Genomic DNA, 20,178 nt, shown 5'->3' on the forward strand with positions numbered 1-20,178 from the left:
TTCTTTGGAGAACTTTATTAAAATATATCCAAAAAGTAATCAAACATTTTCTAATGAGCCAGAAGAGAACTAAAGTGAGGAAAACATCTGTACAGAGGACAGTGCTGTTTTTGTTTACATGCTTTATTTCAATGTTTCACAGTTTAATCATAGTCTACAAAAATATATTTCTGAAACTCTGAGTCCTCTATAAAAAAAGCTGGTCAGCAGTAGTGACCCAGCAGTGACAAACAGAATGTACCTTGGGATAGTGTGAGCACCTCCTGTAAGCAGATTAGTGTGGCTAGGGAACTCCTGCCTCACCCTGGGAGATTTCTGCTCTTTTGGGATTAAAGCTCTGCACTAGTTCTGAAGGAAGGCATTAAAAAAAAAGTCATTCCACTTCTATATACTGCACTAAGCTTGGGAGGGGGAGCTGCAAGTTATCACACAACAAAGAGTGCTAAGAAAGCACTTGGCACTCAGGGAAAGAAGACCTCGGGATGCTTTAGTACTGGTAAATTTTTCTTTGAGTTATCTGTTCAGAACAGCCTTTGTCTGGTGATAATAGGTTCAGGCTGTCAGCAGAGGTACAAGCAGCACACAAGCAGAGTAGTCCTATAAATGCAAAGACAGTCCTTCTTTGAGGACAAGATCCTGTTCATTTTTACCTCAACATTTTCTGCTGTGGCTTTAATCAAGGGGAAAGTTACTGTCATATCCATTAACAAGCCAACATCGTGTTGGATAGAATGGAGCTACTATCAATGCTGTCAGCTTCAACTTCTTGGTACCCAAAACTGGGAATATTTCTTACATCATCAGTCATTTAATTCCTATGCTTACTAGTCACTAGTGTATCTAGCCACCAAAAATATGAACTGAGAAACTCAAGCTTCCCCCAAATGAAATATTTCTACTCTTCCTCTGCTCAGTTGACTGTCTATGGAGATACTTGCAGTTAAGAAGAAAAAAAATAAATTGTCTCTTCTAAAAAAATAAATCTATCTTGCATTGTGCTCTAGAAAAGACAAGGTCAATGTACTCTGATCCTCAAAGCTCTTAACTAGAAGCCCCTTACCACAAAATAATCTCAGACCTGAACCCCTAAGCTGGGCAGGAATTTTCAGCAGCAAATAAAGAGACAGACTGCTTCCCTAATGTGGTAATAGAAGATGAGCTCTCTGAAAACTTTTCCACACTTGACTATCAGAAGATTTTTCTGAGCCAGCAGCTTGTGAAATCTGAATTTCCTAGAGATTAGAGAATTCAGGAAAGTGCTGATAGTTATTTTAGGTACATCTGCAATCAATGGGCTTCTGAGCTCCAGGCTTTCGTTCAGAAAAAGTTCTCCTGTAACTCATGCCTACCACCAGTCTCAGTCTGGTCTGCTAAACCTGAGCAGCCAAGGAGGTATATGAATTTGAAGTAAAATCAGAATCATCCACAAAAACACAGAAGACAAGAAACTTCACTGAGACATATATTATCAAAAAAAGACATTCAGCGCTAGAAAACTAGTCTCATCTCACTAATACTAAACAGCTACAGTGTAAAATTTGTAAGAAAACACCTGAAGTTTACTTATTGACTATTTTACTTTCTTGAACTGCTGTGGGGAGTGGAGAAGGAGAGGAGAAAGAAATGAATCACTGTATTAGTAGTAAGTCACTATAGAGAAGGCAGTATTGGAGAAAAATTTTAAACCAAGAAAAAAAAATCTGAGAACTTATTTATTCTGAAAGCTTTCCTTACCTTCCTAAACTAAACGGCCTAAACAGAGGACTTTGTCCATACTTTAAGTGGTTTTTCCAGTCTGTTCCCATCTGTTCAGCTTCCAGTCACGGACACACAACAGAGAGAATAATCAAGGGAGGCAGAGAAACCCACGCATAGGGTATGCCTCCCATATAGCACCTACTTTAATATATCCAAACGACATGAACAATCAATCAGATATTGTTACATCTTGTGCATGGAAAGGCTATAACTGAAGTGTAACAAGATGAAATTAAAGGAAGATGTGGAATTAAAGAAAAATCTTCTCGTGTGGAACCTCTTTTGCTGAAGACTCCACACCCCTCAAAGAAGTGATTCATATTCAGTCATTTGTGAAATGGAGAAGACTTGCCAGCAACAATCCTGCCTTGGCTGCAGGTGAAAAACTGAGAGTATTAATTCCCGTTAGTATCACAAAGCTTATTCATGTAAAACAAACTGCTGTCTTGTGTTGCCCTGCTGCCCTACCCTGCCAGAGAGATGCAATATATCACAGAATCATAGACTTGTTGGAAGGGATCCATCAGGATCATGGAGTCCAACTCCTGGCCTTGCACAGGACACCCCAAGAATCCCACCATGTACCCGAAAGCATTGTCCAAACATTTCACAAGATAGGCTTGGTGCTGCACCAGCCTCCCTGGGGATTCTATTCCAGTGCTCAGCCACCTTCTAAGTGAAAAACTTTTTCCTGACTGTTAAAAGCTGCCTTCTCCACCAGCACAAACAAGTGAGATGTTACTTCTAGCTGATGCAACTATGCAAAAAGAAAAAAAAATTGTATCTTAAAGCTTAGAATTCTAGTGTGATGGATCCCTTGTGGATAAACACTGCCATAGACTACGAGGTACTTGTGTGTGAGGAACCAGCAACTGCAGCTGCGCATTATTGCTACTTGCTGTCTCTCAGTGCATGCTTTTCCTATTTCTGCATTTTCTTACATTCTCCAAGTTTTAGACTCCAGGGTGAACAATTCTGAAGGCTCATCAACATGGTGGCCACCAAAATATATCTGATGACATTTTAACCCCTTCTGAACTATTTTAAAGGCTGGCTTTGACACTGTTACTTTTAACTTCAGGCCTACAACTGCATAGAGAAAAATTTGTATGGTCAAAAACTAACAGTGCCTGCACTATGCCTGTTCTCACAGGAAACATTAATTAAAACAAGCAAAGCAACACACAGAGCTTAGCCTGGCTGCCTTCTACCAAGGGCATAACAAAGACAATAGTTACAACTTCTCCAATTCACTAATATTTTTTCTAATATTCCCCATGGCTACACTTAAAAGAAGTTCACCCAAATTAAATTTACGCTAAAAGTCACAGCTGAAAAGTGTGCATTTAAGTTTGAAACACCAAGGACCATCCCCGATCAGGTGGCTTCACTTCCATTTTCAAGCACACAAAGACAATTCCCTGTCCCAGACGACTGTCAGATACATGGGAAAACTGCTTCATAAGCCAAGGGGAGGCAAGGTCACTGCTGTCATGCCCCAGAGAAGGAGACAGTTCATTAAGAAATTATAACTAAAAGGTTACAAAATAAAGGCAAGAGCTAAAGTCTGTCCCAATGAAATGCGTTCTCCCGTTGCATGTGAACAGGAAACAGTATCTTTAGGGTCTTAAAGAAGGTCCTAGGAGGAGATGCCCTCCTACTTTTTTCTGCTGCCAAAGGAGAGGAGAGAAACACGCTGCTATTGGTCAGCAGGAATCTCTCTGTCTGCATCCAGTTTGCTTGTCTCTCCTGGGGAAGGGGTACGTGGTGCAGAGTGAGAAACAGGAGGGATCCCATGAGCTACAATCCCTTCCACTACTGGTGGTTCTGGTAGCCCAGGGTTGGCTACTCCCACTACTCCTGGAGGAAACCTAAAACCAACAAAAACATAGAAATTACAAGCTTGTCCAACAGAGTTATTCAAAGGAAAAAGAGCAACGCCCTCAGACGTGCTGAAAACAAATCCCTCTTTCTAACAGAAACACTCTGAGATAGAACAGAGGAAAAGTCTCCAGAGCTAAAGAGCAACAGTGGTATCCTAATGCCAAATGAAACCTGTTTGCAGACAGACCCAGACAGTCCAAGGTCACGCACTAAGCATTTGAAAACAGTTACAAAATTTACCTCCAGTTGAAAATATCGTGAGGCACTCTATGAAGGCACCTGGAGGGCTAGGAATTCTCTCCCCATCAGCAGGAGGGGAGTAAGCTGCAGTTATCCTTCACTGGGCTCCAGGACAGAAAAAGTAAGAAGCTGAACTAACAAAACAGCTAAATGCAAGACGAAAAATAGGAGAGTGACAGTCATGAATTGCTAATGAACTATTCTTCCATCACTTCCATTCTGTTTCCATATGCCCTCTCCATAAATACGTCTCAACTTCTGTAGAGCTGTCATAGAAGGAAAGAAAATGTATTTCCTAATTTGCAGATGGAAGACAAACAGAAGGGAAGCAACTTGCCCACAACCACTTAGCAGGTTTGTAACAGATAAATACACTCTGTTTAGACTACTGAACAAATCCACTGAACAATGTCTAAGGAATAGTCCATATCTGGGCTACACATAAGAATGGTGCTTTCTTTATATAGCCCTAATGATATGCACAATTGTAGAGTTGCAGTCATTTTTTGAGACATTCAGCAGGCTTTCTTATATTAAGGTATCTCCTGGGCATGTCCTCTGAGGATTTGGAAATGCTGACCAGTATGCAGCTGGAACTAAATATGACCAAGTACATGTTAAATACTCGCACAGCTTTAGAAGTGCTGCTGTTAAGTTTTGGGAAAGAGCTCATACAGAGTACATAAGAACAGAGACATACCTCTTTGCAGGTACAAGCAGTTCTCAAACCCCTGGCCTATTTCAGCAGGAAGATATGCTTGGATAACCTATGTATCTCACCTGTAAGCTGCAGCTCCATTGAGTTCTGGGTGGACAGCTGCAGGATCAATATTAGACCACTGAGCTGCTAACAGCAAGTACTCCTTATTAACACAGTTTCTCAAAGCATCAGGTATGTGACCTGCAAGGGCACAAAGAATGACAAAAAACAGAAAACAGGTAGGAGAGAATTGTCCCTTGCAGCATTTACAAATGAAAGGAGAAAGGAAAAGTGCAAAATCTTTTCATCCACCTCTACAGGACAACACGAGACTCTTCTCTAGGCATCTGATGTCTGGGGATGGCTAGAAACTGATATTTTCTTCCCACTTTTATGATCGTATGAAAATTACTGCCACAAACTGCAACTGCCAAGCCTCACCTTTTTCAAAAGACAACAGGTACTACTCAAGGAAAAAAGCATAGAGTAAAACTGTCAAAGGAATTACTGCAAAGGATTTGGAAGACCTAGGTTAAAAGGCTTTCCCAGGAAAGAGCCACTCTGGCATTAGATACAAGAATTCTCAGAAGACAAAGATACAATTTATCAACTTACACTCCAGTTTCAGAAACTAGTTAATAAGTCTAAGTTTTCCAATCAATTAGTATAATCCTTGCAGTGAAATAACAGAAAAACACTAATTCAGCAGCAGCTGCAGATCTTCTTCATTACCTGTAATAGCTCTGCGGATCTCTTTAGCTGCATCTTCTCTGGATTCAATGGAAGCCTGTTCACTGTACCAGGCAGTGTGAGGGGTGCAGATAACATTGGGTGCATCTTTTAATGGCCCCTGAGCGAAACTGGGGGGAAAGAAGAAGGTTTTTTTCCAGAAGTGATAGCCCCATCTGTCTTCTTGGGCATCACTGTAACCCAAATAACAACAACACCACCACAAAATAAAAACAAAATGAAAACAAACAAAACCACAAACAAAACCCAAACCACCAAAAGAACCATCCAGTTTAGGTGAATCACCAGACAGCAGCAGGCATGCAGGTACATTACCTGAAAGGCTCAGACTCATGCACATCCAATGCTGTTCCTCTGATTCTCCCCTCTTTCAAGGCTTGTGCTAAGGCTTTCTCATCTACCAGCCCTCCCCGGGCTGTGTTCACTAAGAAGCAGCCCTGACGCATCTGAAAGAAGAAAAACAGTATGTGCAATGAGAATGAGACTTATCATGGAAACTAAGTGAATCTTGGGAAGTCTACTGGAAATGAGCAGAAGTCTGCAGTGATTAGATGAGGCCTGGAGGAACTAAGAGTGCTTTCACTGCAAAGCTTACCACAGGGGAAATGCCTGCAAGCAATGCTTGAGAAATTTCCTTTAAAAATCAACAAACAAAACCACAAGACAACAAGGGCAAAAGTGGAACACTCAAGTTCTGCACTCCAAATTCATCCTACTACATTAAAAAAAAAAAAAAAAAAAAAAAGGACAGGAATAATGAATTCAGTATCTAGCTATACAAAACTGGACTACAATGTCAAAATGTCTCTCATGAAAGCACTGGAAAGCATTCATAGACTAGTGGAGTTTAGCCCGAGACTGGCTTTGCAGTGGGCTTGGGCAAGAGAGGCTTTGGCAGTTCTGTGTAAAACAACAGCCACACTACATCTAGCTCTAACTAGCACACTAAATTATTTTAAAGATAATTTGGAATTATGGAATCACCTAAAATATTAAAGGAAACTACTTTGCAACCCTATTCTTCTCTCAACATAAAATTCTGTACAGCACAAAGCACAGGCACCCGGATCCACACGCTCCCAGCCTCCAAAGGCAGCAGGAGGCCCACAACAGAGGCAGCAGGATTCACACGCTCTCAGCCTCTGTGAAAGCAGCAGTTTCGGTTTGCATTCATTTCCACAGTGCTCTGTGGGGGAAATCAAGCTCCTGCTGCACCTGTTTAATAGTGAAGTCATTGATGAGGTGATGGTTATGTTCATTCAGGCTGCAGTGCAATGTGATGCAATCGCTGTGCATTAGTAGATCCTGCAGGGTTCCTACTCGCTGTAAACCCAAGGATCGCTCCACTCCATCCGGCAGATAGGGATCATAGAAAATCACGTTGAAGCCAAAGGACTTGGCTCGCAGAGCCACTGCCTGTCCAACTCGGCCTTCACAAAAGAAAACCCACAATCATCAAGGAAAGGTAAAACAAACTTTAAAGACAAGATACTGGGGTAGACTGGGAGCCTACACTGATGTTTACTGCAGCTGCATTCCAAGGTACTGCAGCCCTGGAAACCCCTAGGATTGCCACAGGGATCCAGAGGAGGCTATTCAGTGCTGCTCCTATGTAGGTAATTCTAGTTCTTCCCCATGCAATAGCCAGAGCTTAGTCAAGAAGCTGTTCTGTTTTCAGACCAAATCTAGACTCTGAGTCAGAGAAAATAATCTGGCTACAAGAACTTCGTGAAGGAATTGGTAGCCACCTTTCAGGCAGCTTTGTTACTGATACAGAACCTAGCACAGAGGGAAACAGTCACTGAGAAGAGCTGTATGAATGTTCCAATTCTTCAACCATTTGAAATCGAAAAAAGAATACCCAATCCCCTGACATACACCCAAGTCTTGAAGATATCCAGAATAGGGCACTAGCATTCCTTAGGAGTCAATGTGTTTCACAAAGAACAGTTGTAGAATTATCACTTTTCTCAGTATGTGACTCTTAGCTTCCCAAAAACATTCACAGTTCTCTTTTCAGTCTAACAATTCCCATCACTTACCCAGTCCAATGATGCCCAAAGTCTCCCCACGGATACGCACAGCACCTCCAGCCACCTCTCGAATCTGTTCTACACTTGAGGCTCGATTCCCTTCCCGCAGAGCCTGATGTAGCCAAGTAACACGGCGATAGAGGTTCAAGATGTGGCAGAGGGTAGAGTCAGCAGTCTCCTCTACTGAGGAGGAAGGGATGTTGCAAACTGCAATGCCTACAAAGCCATAGAGGTCGTACAAGATTTTTAGCATCACAATTTTAAACCAACATAAAGCTCTTTAAGCACAAATGCTGAAACATAATTCAGTATTCCAGAATGCAAGAAACACAGCATTAATTTCAGAACCTCATTCTACAATAACACAGATGTGACCAGCCATCTTCTAAATCCCCTATGAAATACCATTCCTTCCTTATAAATATCTATTTGATTGACACACAACAGAAAAGCAAACAAACAAGCTGAAATGAGAAAACCAGGCCATACAAATGATACAAGCAACTGTTTTAAGAGATCTGCATTCAAAAAGATGCACTCCTTCCACAGATACTCCTGACAAATTAACAAGCAGACTGTAGAAGAATTGAGACAGATGGCTGAGCTCTTCATGACTCAAGGTCCAGATGCTCACTGCAAGCATCAGTCTCCTCAGGAGCAACAATAAGTAACTACTTCATTAAATGCAGACAGAAGCCCAGGAGCTTCTTTAAATCCATTTGAAGTTAAGCTTAAAAATAACAACACATAACACTCCCACTCTAGAATAACATACAACCACAAGGACCATAAAACCTACGTCTACAACTATCAGGTAAATTAGTAACGCAAATAGAGTTGAAGTCCTAGAAGCAGAAAAGGCAAAGATGGAACACTGTATCAAAATCTGGTAAGTCTTGAGCAGTCTTTGAAAAAAAAAAAAAAAAAATAGGAAGGGGGAGGCAGGACACATACCATTTCATTCCTGCTATCCTTTGTTCAACAAACCAGCCAAGAAATAAAAATAATTAGATGGAAAAATGGTGTCTTCCCAAACACAACCGTAGTCACTTGCCAAACCAAGGCAAACTGTTCTACCTCAAAAGTCCACCCACCACCTAGCTAAAAACTGGAAATAAACTCTAGGCAATGGTTGAAGACATCATGGTTTCGTAAGCCTAGTCAGAGGAGACATCTGGCTAAACTCAGAGTGTGCTTTCTCATGAGAATTAGGAGAGCAAAGGCCATAGACAATCCCAAACCTTGTCTCGTTTCACTTTGGTTTAATGAGTGTGCAGTGGGGGAAAACGGAAATCTTTGAATCTGAATGAATCAAAGATATGGATGGCGACCTTATGTAGAGAAACGTAAGACTAGGTTAGGTTCCAAACGCAGCACAAATATTTAAAGGCTGGATGAAAGCCAAGGACCTTGACAGGAAGTCTTGAGACTATTCCTTTGAATCATCCAAACGAAAAGGCTCTTTTGACCTAATTCAAGCACTAGCCCAAAAAACTTGCAAAACTTAAAAAAGAAGAGGAAGGGTACTTAAGTCATGCATTTCACCTAGGAGACTAAAAGGTCCAGAAGTCTCACTGCCATCTGTTTAATAAATAACACCTTTTTGTCACCTGATCCAGACACTTTTCACATGCCTAGGGTTCTAAAGGTATAACTAATAAAGTTTTGTATCAGAACCTACTTGCATATACAAAATTAAGAAGAAAACTCATGAAGCATTTACAGTGAGTTTATCCTGCATCAGCATTTGCAGGTGGCTTTCAGACATCACTTTGCTCAGGGGTCACAAAAAGACCAAAGTCACCTCACCAAAACTTACCTAGACACCATATTCAGGTTCCTGAATCCTAAACTACAACAGATACCAACATCTATAGCAGAGCAATCTGAAAACTGAGAATCTTTAAGCCACCTACCAGCCCCTGTATTGGTCAGCTCACTAAAGATCCCTGATACTGAGCAGCTCCAAATCATTGTACATAGAAGTTTTTGAATGCACTCAGCTATAAAGCACAAAAACATGTGCAGTGTTTTATTTCACACTCAGTTCTGATCACAACAGGCACCTAATGGTGTTATCATACCTAATTCTGCAGCGGATTTGATGTCGACATTGTCATAGCCACTGCCGATACGCACAATGACCCTGAGGGCTTTGAATTTCTCCAGATCCTGACGAGAAAGGGTAATGGTGTGATACATCAGAGCTCCTACTGCCTCATTCAGCACCTATAATAAAAACCAGTCCAAATCAATATCTAGTTTGGTTACCTAAAAGGCAAAGCTCTGCTTCTGAATCTTGCACATCTTCTTGCCTACCTTTTCATGGATTTCCTGAGTTGACTGAGCGTCACAAAATGCCACTGTAGCAACATCCTTCAAGATGGGCATCTCCACAGTACAATCTCGTCCATCCAGGAGTGCAACCAGTGGCCGTGCTGGCATTGGGCCATTCACAGTAGGAGGCCGTATGCCTATTCAGAAAGTCAGCTGGAGTGATTATATGAAAGACACGAATTCTGGGAGCCTCATCTGCTAGTCCAATAAGTTGCTAACAGTATTTAGGAATAGATTAGGCAAAGCAAAAGACACAAATAGAAAACAAACGCGGGGAAAAGACATCGGGAAAAAAACCCACAACCACTCCTGCCACCACTTAGATGAGGGAAAATAAAGCATGTATTATCAATAGTAATATATTAGAGGTGATCTACTCAGCAACATGCCATCTTATTCCAGGTTCTTGAACCGAGTGACAAAGTCGCTTCACACCTCCTCCCCAGTGACCTGCTCCCCCTCCATCGCAGCACGCCCAGATAATATTTTCCCCTTAAGTGAGCAGAACTTGTACATCCACAGAGCCTCCGACAGTCATTAGCATCCACTCCTTTCCTGAAGGCTGGAGGCAGCGCCTCGGCGGGCGGCGGGGCCGTGCTGGACTCCGGCCGGGCGGACGCTCTGTCCCACATAGGGCAAGTGCCGCTGCCGCCGCCGCCGCTGCCGAGGGGCGCCCGCCCCGCCTTACCTTCGCAGATCCGGTCCAGACGCTGCCGCTTCACTTTGTGCCGGTCCATGGGCCGGGCGGGTCTGCGCCGCCCTCGGCGCCGCGGAGGGACCCACGACCCGTCTCTCGCCGCCCGCGCCGCTCCGGCGGAACCGGAAAGACGCCACTGGGCCCACGCGAGCGGCATCGCCGCCACGGAGGTGCCGCGCGCTTCCGCTTCCGGGCCGCGCACCCTGAGCGTGCGGGGGCAGCGGGGCCCGGCGGGACGGAGCCGGGCAGCGGCCCGCTGCTCCGGGCTCGTTCGGTACTCCCGGGTCACAGCCGGCTTCGGTCCGGCTCGGGCTGCAGGGAATAGAGTAGGAGGGTGATTACAAAAAGCTGGGAGGTGGATGCCGGGATGTAGCTTCAGGTCTTCCTAGAGAGCTCTCTGCATGAGACAAAACAGGGAGCAATTCGAATCGTTTTGGCTTCTGTTTTGTCACCTTTGCAGCCGGATCTCCCACACCTCTCCCGTGTTTCTGGAAATGGATCAGCGCTGCAATACCCGCTCCTCCTGAGAATCCACTACACAGATCACAAGGACATCACTAAGCAAGTTCTGTACAGTTTATTGAAGAATAAAGTAAAACTGCTTATTACACAGACGTTCCTGGTACCTGATATGAAGTCCATACAGTTGATTTACAGCCCTTTTCTTCAATAACTCCCACATTCTATTCAGATATGCCACGATACGTTTTAACAGAACTGTGTGTGTTCCTCCTGCTCTGTTGGAGTTAGGTGGGCAAAAAGCAACGTGATAATTGGAGCCGCCAGCTGGCGACTATGTGTTGGAAGGAATGGGTTAAAAGTAGATGACTGCCTGTGGAGGAGGATTGTAATCAGGAAGCTGGGAATAACCCTTGCTAAACCGGTGTGAACACTCCGGTGGTTCTCTGGCTTGACCCCAGTTTAATGGTGCCTGTGTCTCCCCTTGTGTGCCTCTGCCAAGGGGTTGCCAAGGGATCCCCCAGTCAGCAAGGGAAAGGAAATCAATTACTCGTTGGGGTTTAGCCATGGGTTTGTGATTGTCCTGCCTGCTGCCTGCCTGTGCCAACACTCACTTGGGCAGTTAAACAATAGCAAGGTAAGAATATTTGGCAAAGATAGAGTGCTTAGAGAAATGTGTTTCAAGGCCCACTGGGTTTGATGACATTTAAATATCTCAGATTATTTCATGAACTGGTTGAAATAGTGACAAAACCATGAAGAGTGACTCTGATATTAGGAACCTGGAAGAGGCAAAAATGCACCTGTGTGGAAAGAGACAAGAGGATAGGCTCTAGGGAATATGAATTAATGAATTTGCCTGTAATTAAAAAAAAAAAAAATTAAAAAAAAATTGGTGCATGTAAGTTGTTTGTGGCAATTAATGAGACTACTACTCGTTTCCAACAGATTGTCAAGAATTAATCCAGTGTCTATGCAATATGCAGCTACTTAAAAAGAAATTGGGTAGTTTTACCCGTTTGGTTTGCATGCTAAACCTGAGGCAAGCCTTCTTGCCCAAACAGCCCTAGTCTTCTGGAGCACAATTGCCTATGGCCCAGGGAGTCTCTTCATGTATATATATAAAACCTCAGTTAAAATTTCCCTGAGTGCATTCAGGTATCGTCCTCACTTGTCAGCACTCTTGCTGATAGCTCTTCAGGCAAGTACTTTGTTGAATGCTTAAAAAATCACAAGGAATAGGAGGCAAGAGAGGATTTTTCTGATGACAATCAAAGAAATTGAAAATACTAGAAACCTTGTTTCCAGGGTCAAAATTAGTAAAGAAAACTTCATCTGTCTGGGTACAGCAACTCTGTGCTGTGGTCCAAAGTCCTGCCATGTATCAGAATGATAGAATAATAGCATATGCTCAATTGGAAGAGACCCATCACAGTCATCAAGTCCGACTGCGCAGGACATGCCAAGGATCCCATGATTAGCCTAAGAGCATTGTCCATATTCTTCTTGAACTCAAACAGGTGCTTGGCGCTGTGACCACTATCCTGGGGAGCATCTTCCAGTGCTCAACCACTCTTTGGGTGAAAAACCTTTCCCTGATACCCAACCTAAACCTCCCCAACTCAGCTCCATGCCTTTTTCTTGAGTCCTGTCACTGGTCATGAGAGTGAAGTGATTGGCATTTGCCTCTCCGTTTCCCCTTGTCAGAATGTTGAAAACTGCAATGAGGTCTCCCGTTAGTCTCTTCTTCTCCAGGCTGAGAAAACCAAGTGATGTGACCCATATCTCGTAAGCTTCCCCTCCTGTCCCTTCTCCATCCTCGTGGTCTCATTTGGATGGTCTCTAGTAGCTTAATGTCTTCTTAATATTGTGCTACCCAAAAGTGCACATAACACTCAAGGTGAGGCTGCACCAGTGCAGAGTAAAGCAGGACAATCACCTCCCTTGACTAGCTGGCAATGTTTTGCTTGATGCACTTCAGGACATGGCTGGCCCTCCTGGCTGCCAGGGCATACTGTTGACTCAGCAGGAGCAGTCTTGTACTTCAGTCTTCCCTGGTAGTCTCTAAAGCACATAATTCTGCTGATAAGATGAAAAGTAAATAGCCCGTGTGCTACTGCCCTGCCATGTGCTCATCTCTTTTACAAGCAAAGATGGAAAATTTACAGGAGTGATTAAAATAAGAACCTGCTGGCTCTGGTTCTCTGTTCCACAGCACTGAAAGGCAGTGAAGGTGTCGGCAGAGTGGGACCACTGATCTTTGTGGCCTAATGGGGCTTTGAGTCCTCTGTCTCACAGCTTGAATGAAGTCCAGTCCGTTTCACTGTGGAAAGCAGCTGTAGAATGCCTGCTGAAACAAAGGGAAATAATCTAATCCATATTCTTTAACTTGGTTGCTTTAATACCTGTTTAAATACCTTCCCAGCCTACAGGAAAAAAAAATCTTTGGTTTGGTTCCTGTCCTGGTTTCAGCACGGACCAGTGGGAGGGGACATGGCCAATACCTTAATACCAATATCACCTCACATCATTGCTGGGGGCAGAAAAAGGAACTCTCACTTCTGAGGAGAAGGGGTTCCTTCTATCTGGGAAGAGCCAGTCAGTATTGTTGGACTTTCCATGCAAATAATTTCTTTGTCTTATAGCTTTACTTATTATACCTTTGTAATATTGTTGCTGTTACTGTTCCATATCTCGTTCCTGTTTCTTATCTCCACCCGTGATCTTTGCCTTTTTTTATTCCTCTTGAAGGAATTCAGGGGAGCAAGCAGTGCAGTTTTAGTGGGAGAATTAAATTGGGATATACTTTTCCAAAACCATGACAGTTCCATTATTTTTCTGACTGCATTGAACAACTACATCCCCTAAGGCCTGGGTCTGTCTTGCCACTGCCAGATCCACTGTCTTGCAAATTAATTAAGCTTCACTTGGAACAAGGAGAGACAATATGCATCATGGATATACCTGGATCAGAAAAATGGGCTCACCGTGCATCACTTAAATGTCTTTGCATCAAAATATAGTGTAATGCACTATTAAAACTACTTTGTCTATGTTCTTGCCTCTGAAAAAATTTAGACCTAAGGTAGTAAAGCAGCGCTGTTCTAAGGTACTCCTCCTTTCTTCTCTTGAAAGAGTATTTTTGCTTTCCTTTTACAAATAATTTTTCTTCTGAGCTACTCATGCCCTAAGCTGCTTCTGTCATCCAAGCATGTGCACATTAACCATTGCCTTAGCCAGTTAGTGAAAAAGGGTACCTGTTGGGTGGTAGTAGATCATCTTTGAAATTCTTTGCCGAGCAAACAAGCCCAGGTCTGATAATCAATTTATAGGTCATGTGCTACCATCTTTGTAGCACTCCACTGGACCCTCTCCAGTTCCTCCACAACCCTCTTGAACTTCAGGGGCAAGAAACTGCATACAGAAGTCCAGATGTGGCCACAGCACTGCTAAGCAGACATGAACAACTTCTTTCTGTCTCTGGCCATGTTCTTCCTAATACAGTGTGCTGTGTGGGTTGTTTTATTCACAATCACATCTTACTGGTATCCATGGCAACTTCCAGGTCCTTCCAGCAGGACTGCTTCTCATCCACTCAGTCCTCAGACAGGAAAGATGCATGGGGTCACTGTGCCCTGTTTCAGAACTTGGCTGTCCTTCCTAAACCTCATAAGGCACCTGTTGACCGAGTTCTTTAATTTTTCAAAGTCCCTCTGGACTGAAGCTATATTGTTCAGCATGTCCACTGCTCACCTTGAATCTTTATTACCATTTCTTCATTCCCTTCTCCTGTAGAATAACTTACAATTATTCTCACCAGAGATATAGTCTACCCTTTGAGCTGTATGATTGTACCTAACCAGACAGACACCTAGGTCTCTGACCTTCCAGCTGTGAACCACACTGAGGCTAAAATACAAGAGCAGCTTTGAATTCTTTACTCGTATGAACAAAAGAATAAAACCATCTGAGCCAGAAGTGGCTAAGTATCCCAGGAACTGAAGCACAAAACTATAGGTAGCTGCTATGGATGTCAAACCCCTGAACCTTTTTTGGCAATGAGCAGCCAGAGATGTCTAGAGCACTAGCACTCATAGTAGGAAATGGAGGAGGTTTTTATTTGGTTTTCCATAAATATAGACATCAACTTCTGCTGGGTTGTTTGCATTAGGTTAATATTTCTGTAGTGTACAGGTGTTGCTATTACCTATGAATGTCTGCTGCCTGTCTCTAGCCCTGTAAAGAGCAGACTGTGGTGCTGTAAATATTAGCCCAAGCAGAGAAATGTTTGCTCAGCCCTTCTCTGTGCTGCCTCCCTCAGAGTTTTCTGATAGTACTCCTGACAAATGGCCAAGACAGCATCTTTTGCACTTTCCAGTAACATGCTCTGGTTTTGACTCATGAAGGGTTGTAATGGTCAAATCCTGAAAAAAAAGCAGCAGAAGAACCAGTATGCTATAATCTTCATAAGATTAATACTATACAAAATAAGGTACAATTAAGTAACTCATCACCTACAGGTCAAATCCACTCTTCACTGGCTGTGGCAGTCATAGATGTAGAGATGAAATGTCTAGCATAGCATTGGAACTACTATTTGCTTTAATATGGTGATCTACAGTAATCTTCATGGAGAAAAATTCTCTTGCAGCAGCTCCCTCCAATAAGCAGGAGAACTAATTTTTCTTAAAAACTCAAGAAGAGGAGGGCACCACTGAATTCCGTTGTGAATATTAATGTATTTGCACAGTTATTACCCTTTCTGTTGGGGTTTGGAGCAGTCAGGGGTCTACTTATGCAGACAATTGACTTAACCGTTTTCATATACTAATTAATATTTTCATATACTAATGTTTGACATGCATGTGTTGGACTGTAACTTTTTTGCACTGGTTAATTTGATCTTAGGACACAAATTAAAACGAAGCATGTGTTCAAAAGACCAGCTGCCTAAGTGCCATGTGGCCTCAGAAATGACATCTTTTGTGCGGGTGCAGACAAGCAGCTCAATCAAGACAGAACCAGCAACAGGTAGGAAACTGAAATAACAACCTTCACAACAAAGACAAAAGGAAGAAGCCACAAGCTCAGTCATTCCTTCCACAGACCCAAGAATCACTTGGGGAATCTACTCAAAAGCCAGCCAGCCTCTGTATGCTCCAAGAACACTCCCTCCAGGGTGAAGGAGACTCTCCTAAGTTGGAGACTTACTGTCCTTTACCCCCAAGGGTGCGCAATCACAGTTTTCGGTACTGAGGTGTGCTACGAATCAATAAACAAACGCCTTGCGCAGCCTCTTCCAAAACGCCCCTTTTGAAGCGTCCCTGCACTGTCCAGCCCCGGGCCCAGCAGCTCCCCGGTCGCCCTAGGGACAGCGGCCGCTGAATGATCCCCGCCAGCCGCCCCCTCTCGCAGCAGCCCGAAGGCAGCCCGACCTGCCTGCCCGCCGCGGGCGGGTCCCGGACCCGCGCTAGGTCGGGCCGGAGGCGGCTCCGCCCGCACCTCGACGGGGCGGGCGGGGCTCAGCAGCGGCGGGAGGGGCAGCGCGCAGCACGCGAGCCGCAGCCCCGGCGCTCGGAGCCGCCGACCGCCAGCATGGGGCTGGCGCTGCTCCTGGCGCTGCTTCTCTCCCGAGCCGGTAACAGCGCCCGCGGCGCGGGGCGGGCTGGGCAGCGCGGCGCGACACGACCCCGTCCCTTTCCCGGCGGGCAGAACGCGGCATCGCCCGCACCCCGGTCCCACCGCGGGGCGGCCGCGGCTTGCAGGGGGGGCGCCGGGTCGCGGTCGCTGGGGTTGACCGCTGCTCCCCCCGGAGCCAGGCGGACGCGGAGCGCGTCCCGAGCGCGGCGTTCCCAGCCGCTGCCCGGCTCTCCCGGCCGCCGGCTCCAGCTGTCCCGGGCACAGGCGGCGGGTAGGAATTCGCGATTTAAACAGGGAAAGGCGGCTGCTGCTTTGGCCCGAACGGGGAACCTCCGGTGTGGTTGTGGCCAAACTGGAGGGACGCTCTGGGGAGGGGACCGTCTACCCTGGAGGCGAGTCGAGAGGAGATGCCGGGAGCCGATCACTGAACGCTCCCGGACGGGCACAACGCGGGGATTCATTCATCTGAGCCGATCCTGGCTGCGCCGCGCTCTCGCTGGCTTCGCCCAGAGCAGTTTTTGATACCTATCCCCCTGCGTTCGCCCTCTGGAATGCTTAAGGCCCGTAGTTTTCCGAGACTAGGCTCGGTTTGCCAAGACCAATCCAAGGAACTCCTGCAGAGATGCAGCTGATTGTTCTACTACTGCCAGATCACAAGAGCTGAGGATTGAAATTATTCCTTTTTCCAGTCTTCAGGGCTGATGTGACTAGGAATAAGGAAATTAGAAACTGCTCTGAAACATTGCTAGTTTCTGTCTTGGGGTGCTTTGCACTCAGAAAAAGTTGCAGCTTTTTGACTGCTAAAAGACAGGCTGCTCCACTTAGACCACAGTAGCAACTGGAAGCCCCACGATTGCAAAAGATTTCCCATAATTTGCCATGTCCAAAAGCCAATGCTTTTCTGGTAACTGTGTTTAATAAAGGAAGGGCTTCCCTTCTGTAACTATTGTCTCTTTAAATAGCGTGGTGCACTAGGGACAACAAGATAGACATCTCTATGACAGGACATTGGAAAGGGGAGAATAAAGGTGTATTGTATTACCTATCCATTTTTTTCTAAGGCGTAAATAATCATAATGTGTTAATTGGTTATTACTTTTTTTGTAAACTACAGATGGGATTCCCATATACATACATCTTTAAGATGTTCTGCAACCTAAACCTATGTCTAAACCACAGATCTAAAAAAGAATTAGCTTTCTCATTCTTTCATGCTGTTACTGAACTACTAAGTCAAGATTTAAAAAAAAAATGAAATAACTTGCCAAACTTCAGGGCTTTCAACAATGCACAGCTAGTAAATGATGTCTATAGAGAAGGACTATTTTAAAGTTGAGGTTTAGAGCAGCTTCACCTGAACCCACTTTGCTGCATACAAAGCATTCCTGATGAGAGGAGTTTGAAAAGTCATCAAGTCTCTATGTAAGAGCCAGGTGAACTACAGAGTACAGTAAGTTGCTAGAAGAACAAAGAAAGTTGTACAAATGAGACAGAGGTACCTAGATAATATTACTGGGCTGTAGGAAAAGTAGAAACTTCAAGAAGCAGGCTGGCATGGAATTATGCATTCTACTGCTTACAGCAAATAAACTGATGAAGCTTGCAGAAATGAAGTGAGAGAACAAATTACAGGGGGAAGATGGTAGACTGGGAAATATGAGTACCAAGATTTCCCCCTAATTTATAGTGATGGCAGATTGAAATAGTACTACTGCACCTGCTGAAGAAGAGAATGATAGGTAAGATGATGTACCCAAAGAACACTAAGGTAGATGTAAGGCTCAGCACAGTCATTTCCTAAAGCCAGGCAAAGAATATTGACCTGAAGGGAAGAAACATACCAGGCTATATATAAATCTTACTAGGAAACTGTCTTGTTTCAAGGCTTCATTGTACTTGTACTGTAAACATATGTTCATATACAGCAGAAATGAAGAAAGATTACAGACTGAATTCACCTACCCATGACAACATAATCATAAAATTATAGAAGGACTTGGACAGGAAGGGACCTTAAAGATCATCTTGACCTAAGCCCTCTGCCATGGACAGGGACACCCTCCACTAGACCAGGTTGCCCCAGGTCCCATCCAACCTGGCCTTGGGCACTTCCAGGGATGCGGCAGCCATAGCTACTCTGGGCAACCTGTGCCAGGCCCTTATCACCCTTTAAGTAAAGAACTCCTTCCTAACAGCTAATCTAAATCTTGCCGTTTTATTTTAAAACTGTTCCCCCTTGTCCTATCACTGTCTGCCTATATAACAAGTTGCTATCTCTCCCTTTTTATAAGTCCCCTTTAAGTACTGGAAGGGGGCCCATTGGAGGTCTCCCTGGAACCTTCTCCAGGCTGAATAACACCAGCTCTCTCAACCTGTCTCAGAGCGGGAGGTGCTTCAGCCCTCGGAGCCTCCTCTGGACCCATGCTAACAGGTTAATGACCTTCCTGTGCTGAGGGCCCCTGGGCTGGATGCAGCACTGCAGGTGGGGTCGCACGAGACAAGAACCTACTCCCTTGATCTGCTGGTCATGATGATCTTGATGCAGCTCAGGACATACTTTTTGGGCTGCAAGTGCACATGACCAGCTCACCTCTGAGAACCCCCAAGGCCTTCTTTGGAGGGCTGCTCTGAATTGGTTCATCTCCCAGTCTGGACTTGGGTCTGGGAATGGCCTGACCCAGGTGCAGCACCTGTACTTGGACTTGTTGAACTTCATGAGGTTCTTATGCGCCAAGCCTTCATCTGCATTTTTGGCAGGGATTTTAGGGACTGGGTTCTACGTCCTTTAATTGACTGCATATCAAGCCCTTCTGTATGAAGCCACTGACATCCTTTGTTAAGAATTCGTTTTATTATGCAAAGAATACACATTCTTAAGTCTTCAGGCTCATTCAAGTGGTTGTTTTTATACCCTATAAATGATTTTCTCAGTACATCTCCTAATGACCAGCATATACTTTAGTAACTGCAGCAGCACTGACTCACAGTACACAATATGGTGTTACTATGTACTTACTGCACTGTGGTTTTCAGTGCCCAGATAGAAGAACTTCTTCAAGCAGGCCTCAGCAACCCCAAGGTTTCACAGGGATTTACTAGTCCCTAAAATACAGAGCAATCCCTGATCCTGGCCAAGCTGAACAAAATTATTTTGGAGCCTTTTATTTAATCTTTTGTTCCCTTTTTCATTTATACTCTCCTTTTTTTTTTCTAAATGGAAACAGCTCTTGCTCCTTAACTACTCCATGTGAAAGATCCCCACAAGTTCTGTTTCTTGCAAGGGGTCCTTGTTGAAGACAGCATCCCTGCAGAACAATGACAAGGAGCTTGTGTGGCATTCATCTTGACTGGCATCCTAACAGTCTTTTCTCTACTTGATCAGGAGACCTCATGACTCTGCCCAGCAGTGACTGTGTCATGGCAGAGCAGCTGTGCCTCTCAGACTCCACCTGCAATGCCACATACAGGATTCTGGAAAACTGTGCCCTGGCCAAGACTCGCCTCCTTTCACTGGATCATGACAGCAGGGTCAGATGTCTGAATGCAGAGCTTGACCTTGGGAACAGCTCTTTGCTGCACTGCAAGTGTCACCGGCGCATGAAGAGACAGGAGCACTGCTTACGCATTTTCTGGACTGTTCACTCCAGCATGACAGATGGTGAGATGAAGTAATAAAAATT

At 44.5% G+C, this 20,178-nt stretch overlaps 2 protein-coding genes and 2 long non-coding RNA genes across 6 annotated transcripts in view; 2 read left to right on the plus strand and 2 right to left on the minus strand.

The window, feature by feature from the left end:
- On the minus strand, positions 1-10,597 carry LOC111935421 (C-terminal-binding protein 2-like). 2 transcript variants are annotated; one of them, XR_002867689.2, is made up of 9 exons: positions 10,391-10,584; positions 9,685-9,839; positions 9,450-9,594; positions 7,375-7,581; positions 6,548-6,762; positions 5,648-5,778; positions 5,315-5,442; positions 3,883-4,783; positions 1-3,629 (listed from the first exon to the last, which is right to left on the minus strand). XR_002867689.2 is itself a non-coding variant. In XM_023935777.2 (9 exons), exons 1-9 carry the CDS (start codon positions 10,554-10,556, stop codon positions 3,458-3,460), a joined length of 1,440 nt encoding a protein of 479 aa, XP_023791545.2. In that variant the 5' UTR covers positions 10,557-10,597; the 3' UTR covers positions 1-3,457. The 2 variants fall into 2 exon arrangements, 1 of the variants encoding a protein (XP_023791545.2); XM_023935777.2 differs by having other exon boundaries at positions 4,663-4,783; positions 10,391-10,597.
- Positions 10,597-11,009, plus strand: LOC111944943 (uncharacterized). The gene is made up of 2 exons (XR_015276755.1): positions 10,597-10,673; positions 10,860-11,009. It is a non-coding gene; the product is annotated as an uncharacterized LOC111944943 (long non-coding RNA).
- LOC147650311 (uncharacterized) lies at positions 10,962-16,335 on the minus strand. Its single transcript, XR_015276754.1, has 3 exons — positions 15,377-16,335; positions 14,116-15,282; positions 10,962-13,205 (listed from the first exon to the last, which is right to left on the minus strand). It is a non-coding gene; the product is annotated as an uncharacterized LOC147650311 (long non-coding RNA).
- The window catches only part of LOC111935422 (GDNF family receptor alpha-4-like), a 12,437-nt gene continuing 8,031 nt past the window's right edge, over positions 15,773-20,178 (plus strand). Inside the window, exons 1-2 of one of the 2 annotated variants that reach the window (XM_086851874.1) lie at positions 15,773-15,889; positions 19,881-20,156. In XM_086851874.1, coding sequence (XP_086708000.1) covers positions 15,787-15,889; positions 19,881-20,156 — 379 coding nt within the window. In that variant the 5' untranslated portion in view covers positions 15,773-15,786. Of the gene's footprint in view, positions 15,890-16,362; positions 16,497-19,880; positions 20,157-20,178 lie in introns of those variants that run through there. The other variant, XM_086851873.1, reaches the window with a different exon arrangement.

Source organism: Cyanistes caeruleus, chromosome 15 (assembly GCF_971803275.1).
Source record: "Cyanistes caeruleus chromosome 15, bCyaCae1.hap1.1, whole genome shotgun sequence".
NCBI lineage: Eukaryota > Metazoa > Chordata > Aves > Passeriformes > Paridae > Cyanistes > Cyanistes caeruleus.

Bases quoted from the DNA above. Each gene is read 5' to 3' on its own strand.
- LOC111935421 (XM_023935777.2), bottom strand. From the start codon at position 10,556: ATGCCGCTCGCGTGGGCCCAGTGGCGTCTTTCCGGTTCCGCCGGAGCG. The intron at 6,763-7,374 runs GTAAGTGATGGG...TCTTTTGTGAAG, and splicing joins TTTGGGCATCATTGGACTGG to GCCGAGTTGGACAGGCAGTG. The intron at 4,784-5,314 runs GTAATGAAGAAG...GTGCCCTTGCAG, and splicing joins GATCCGCAGAGCTATTACAG to GTCACATACCTGATGCTTTG.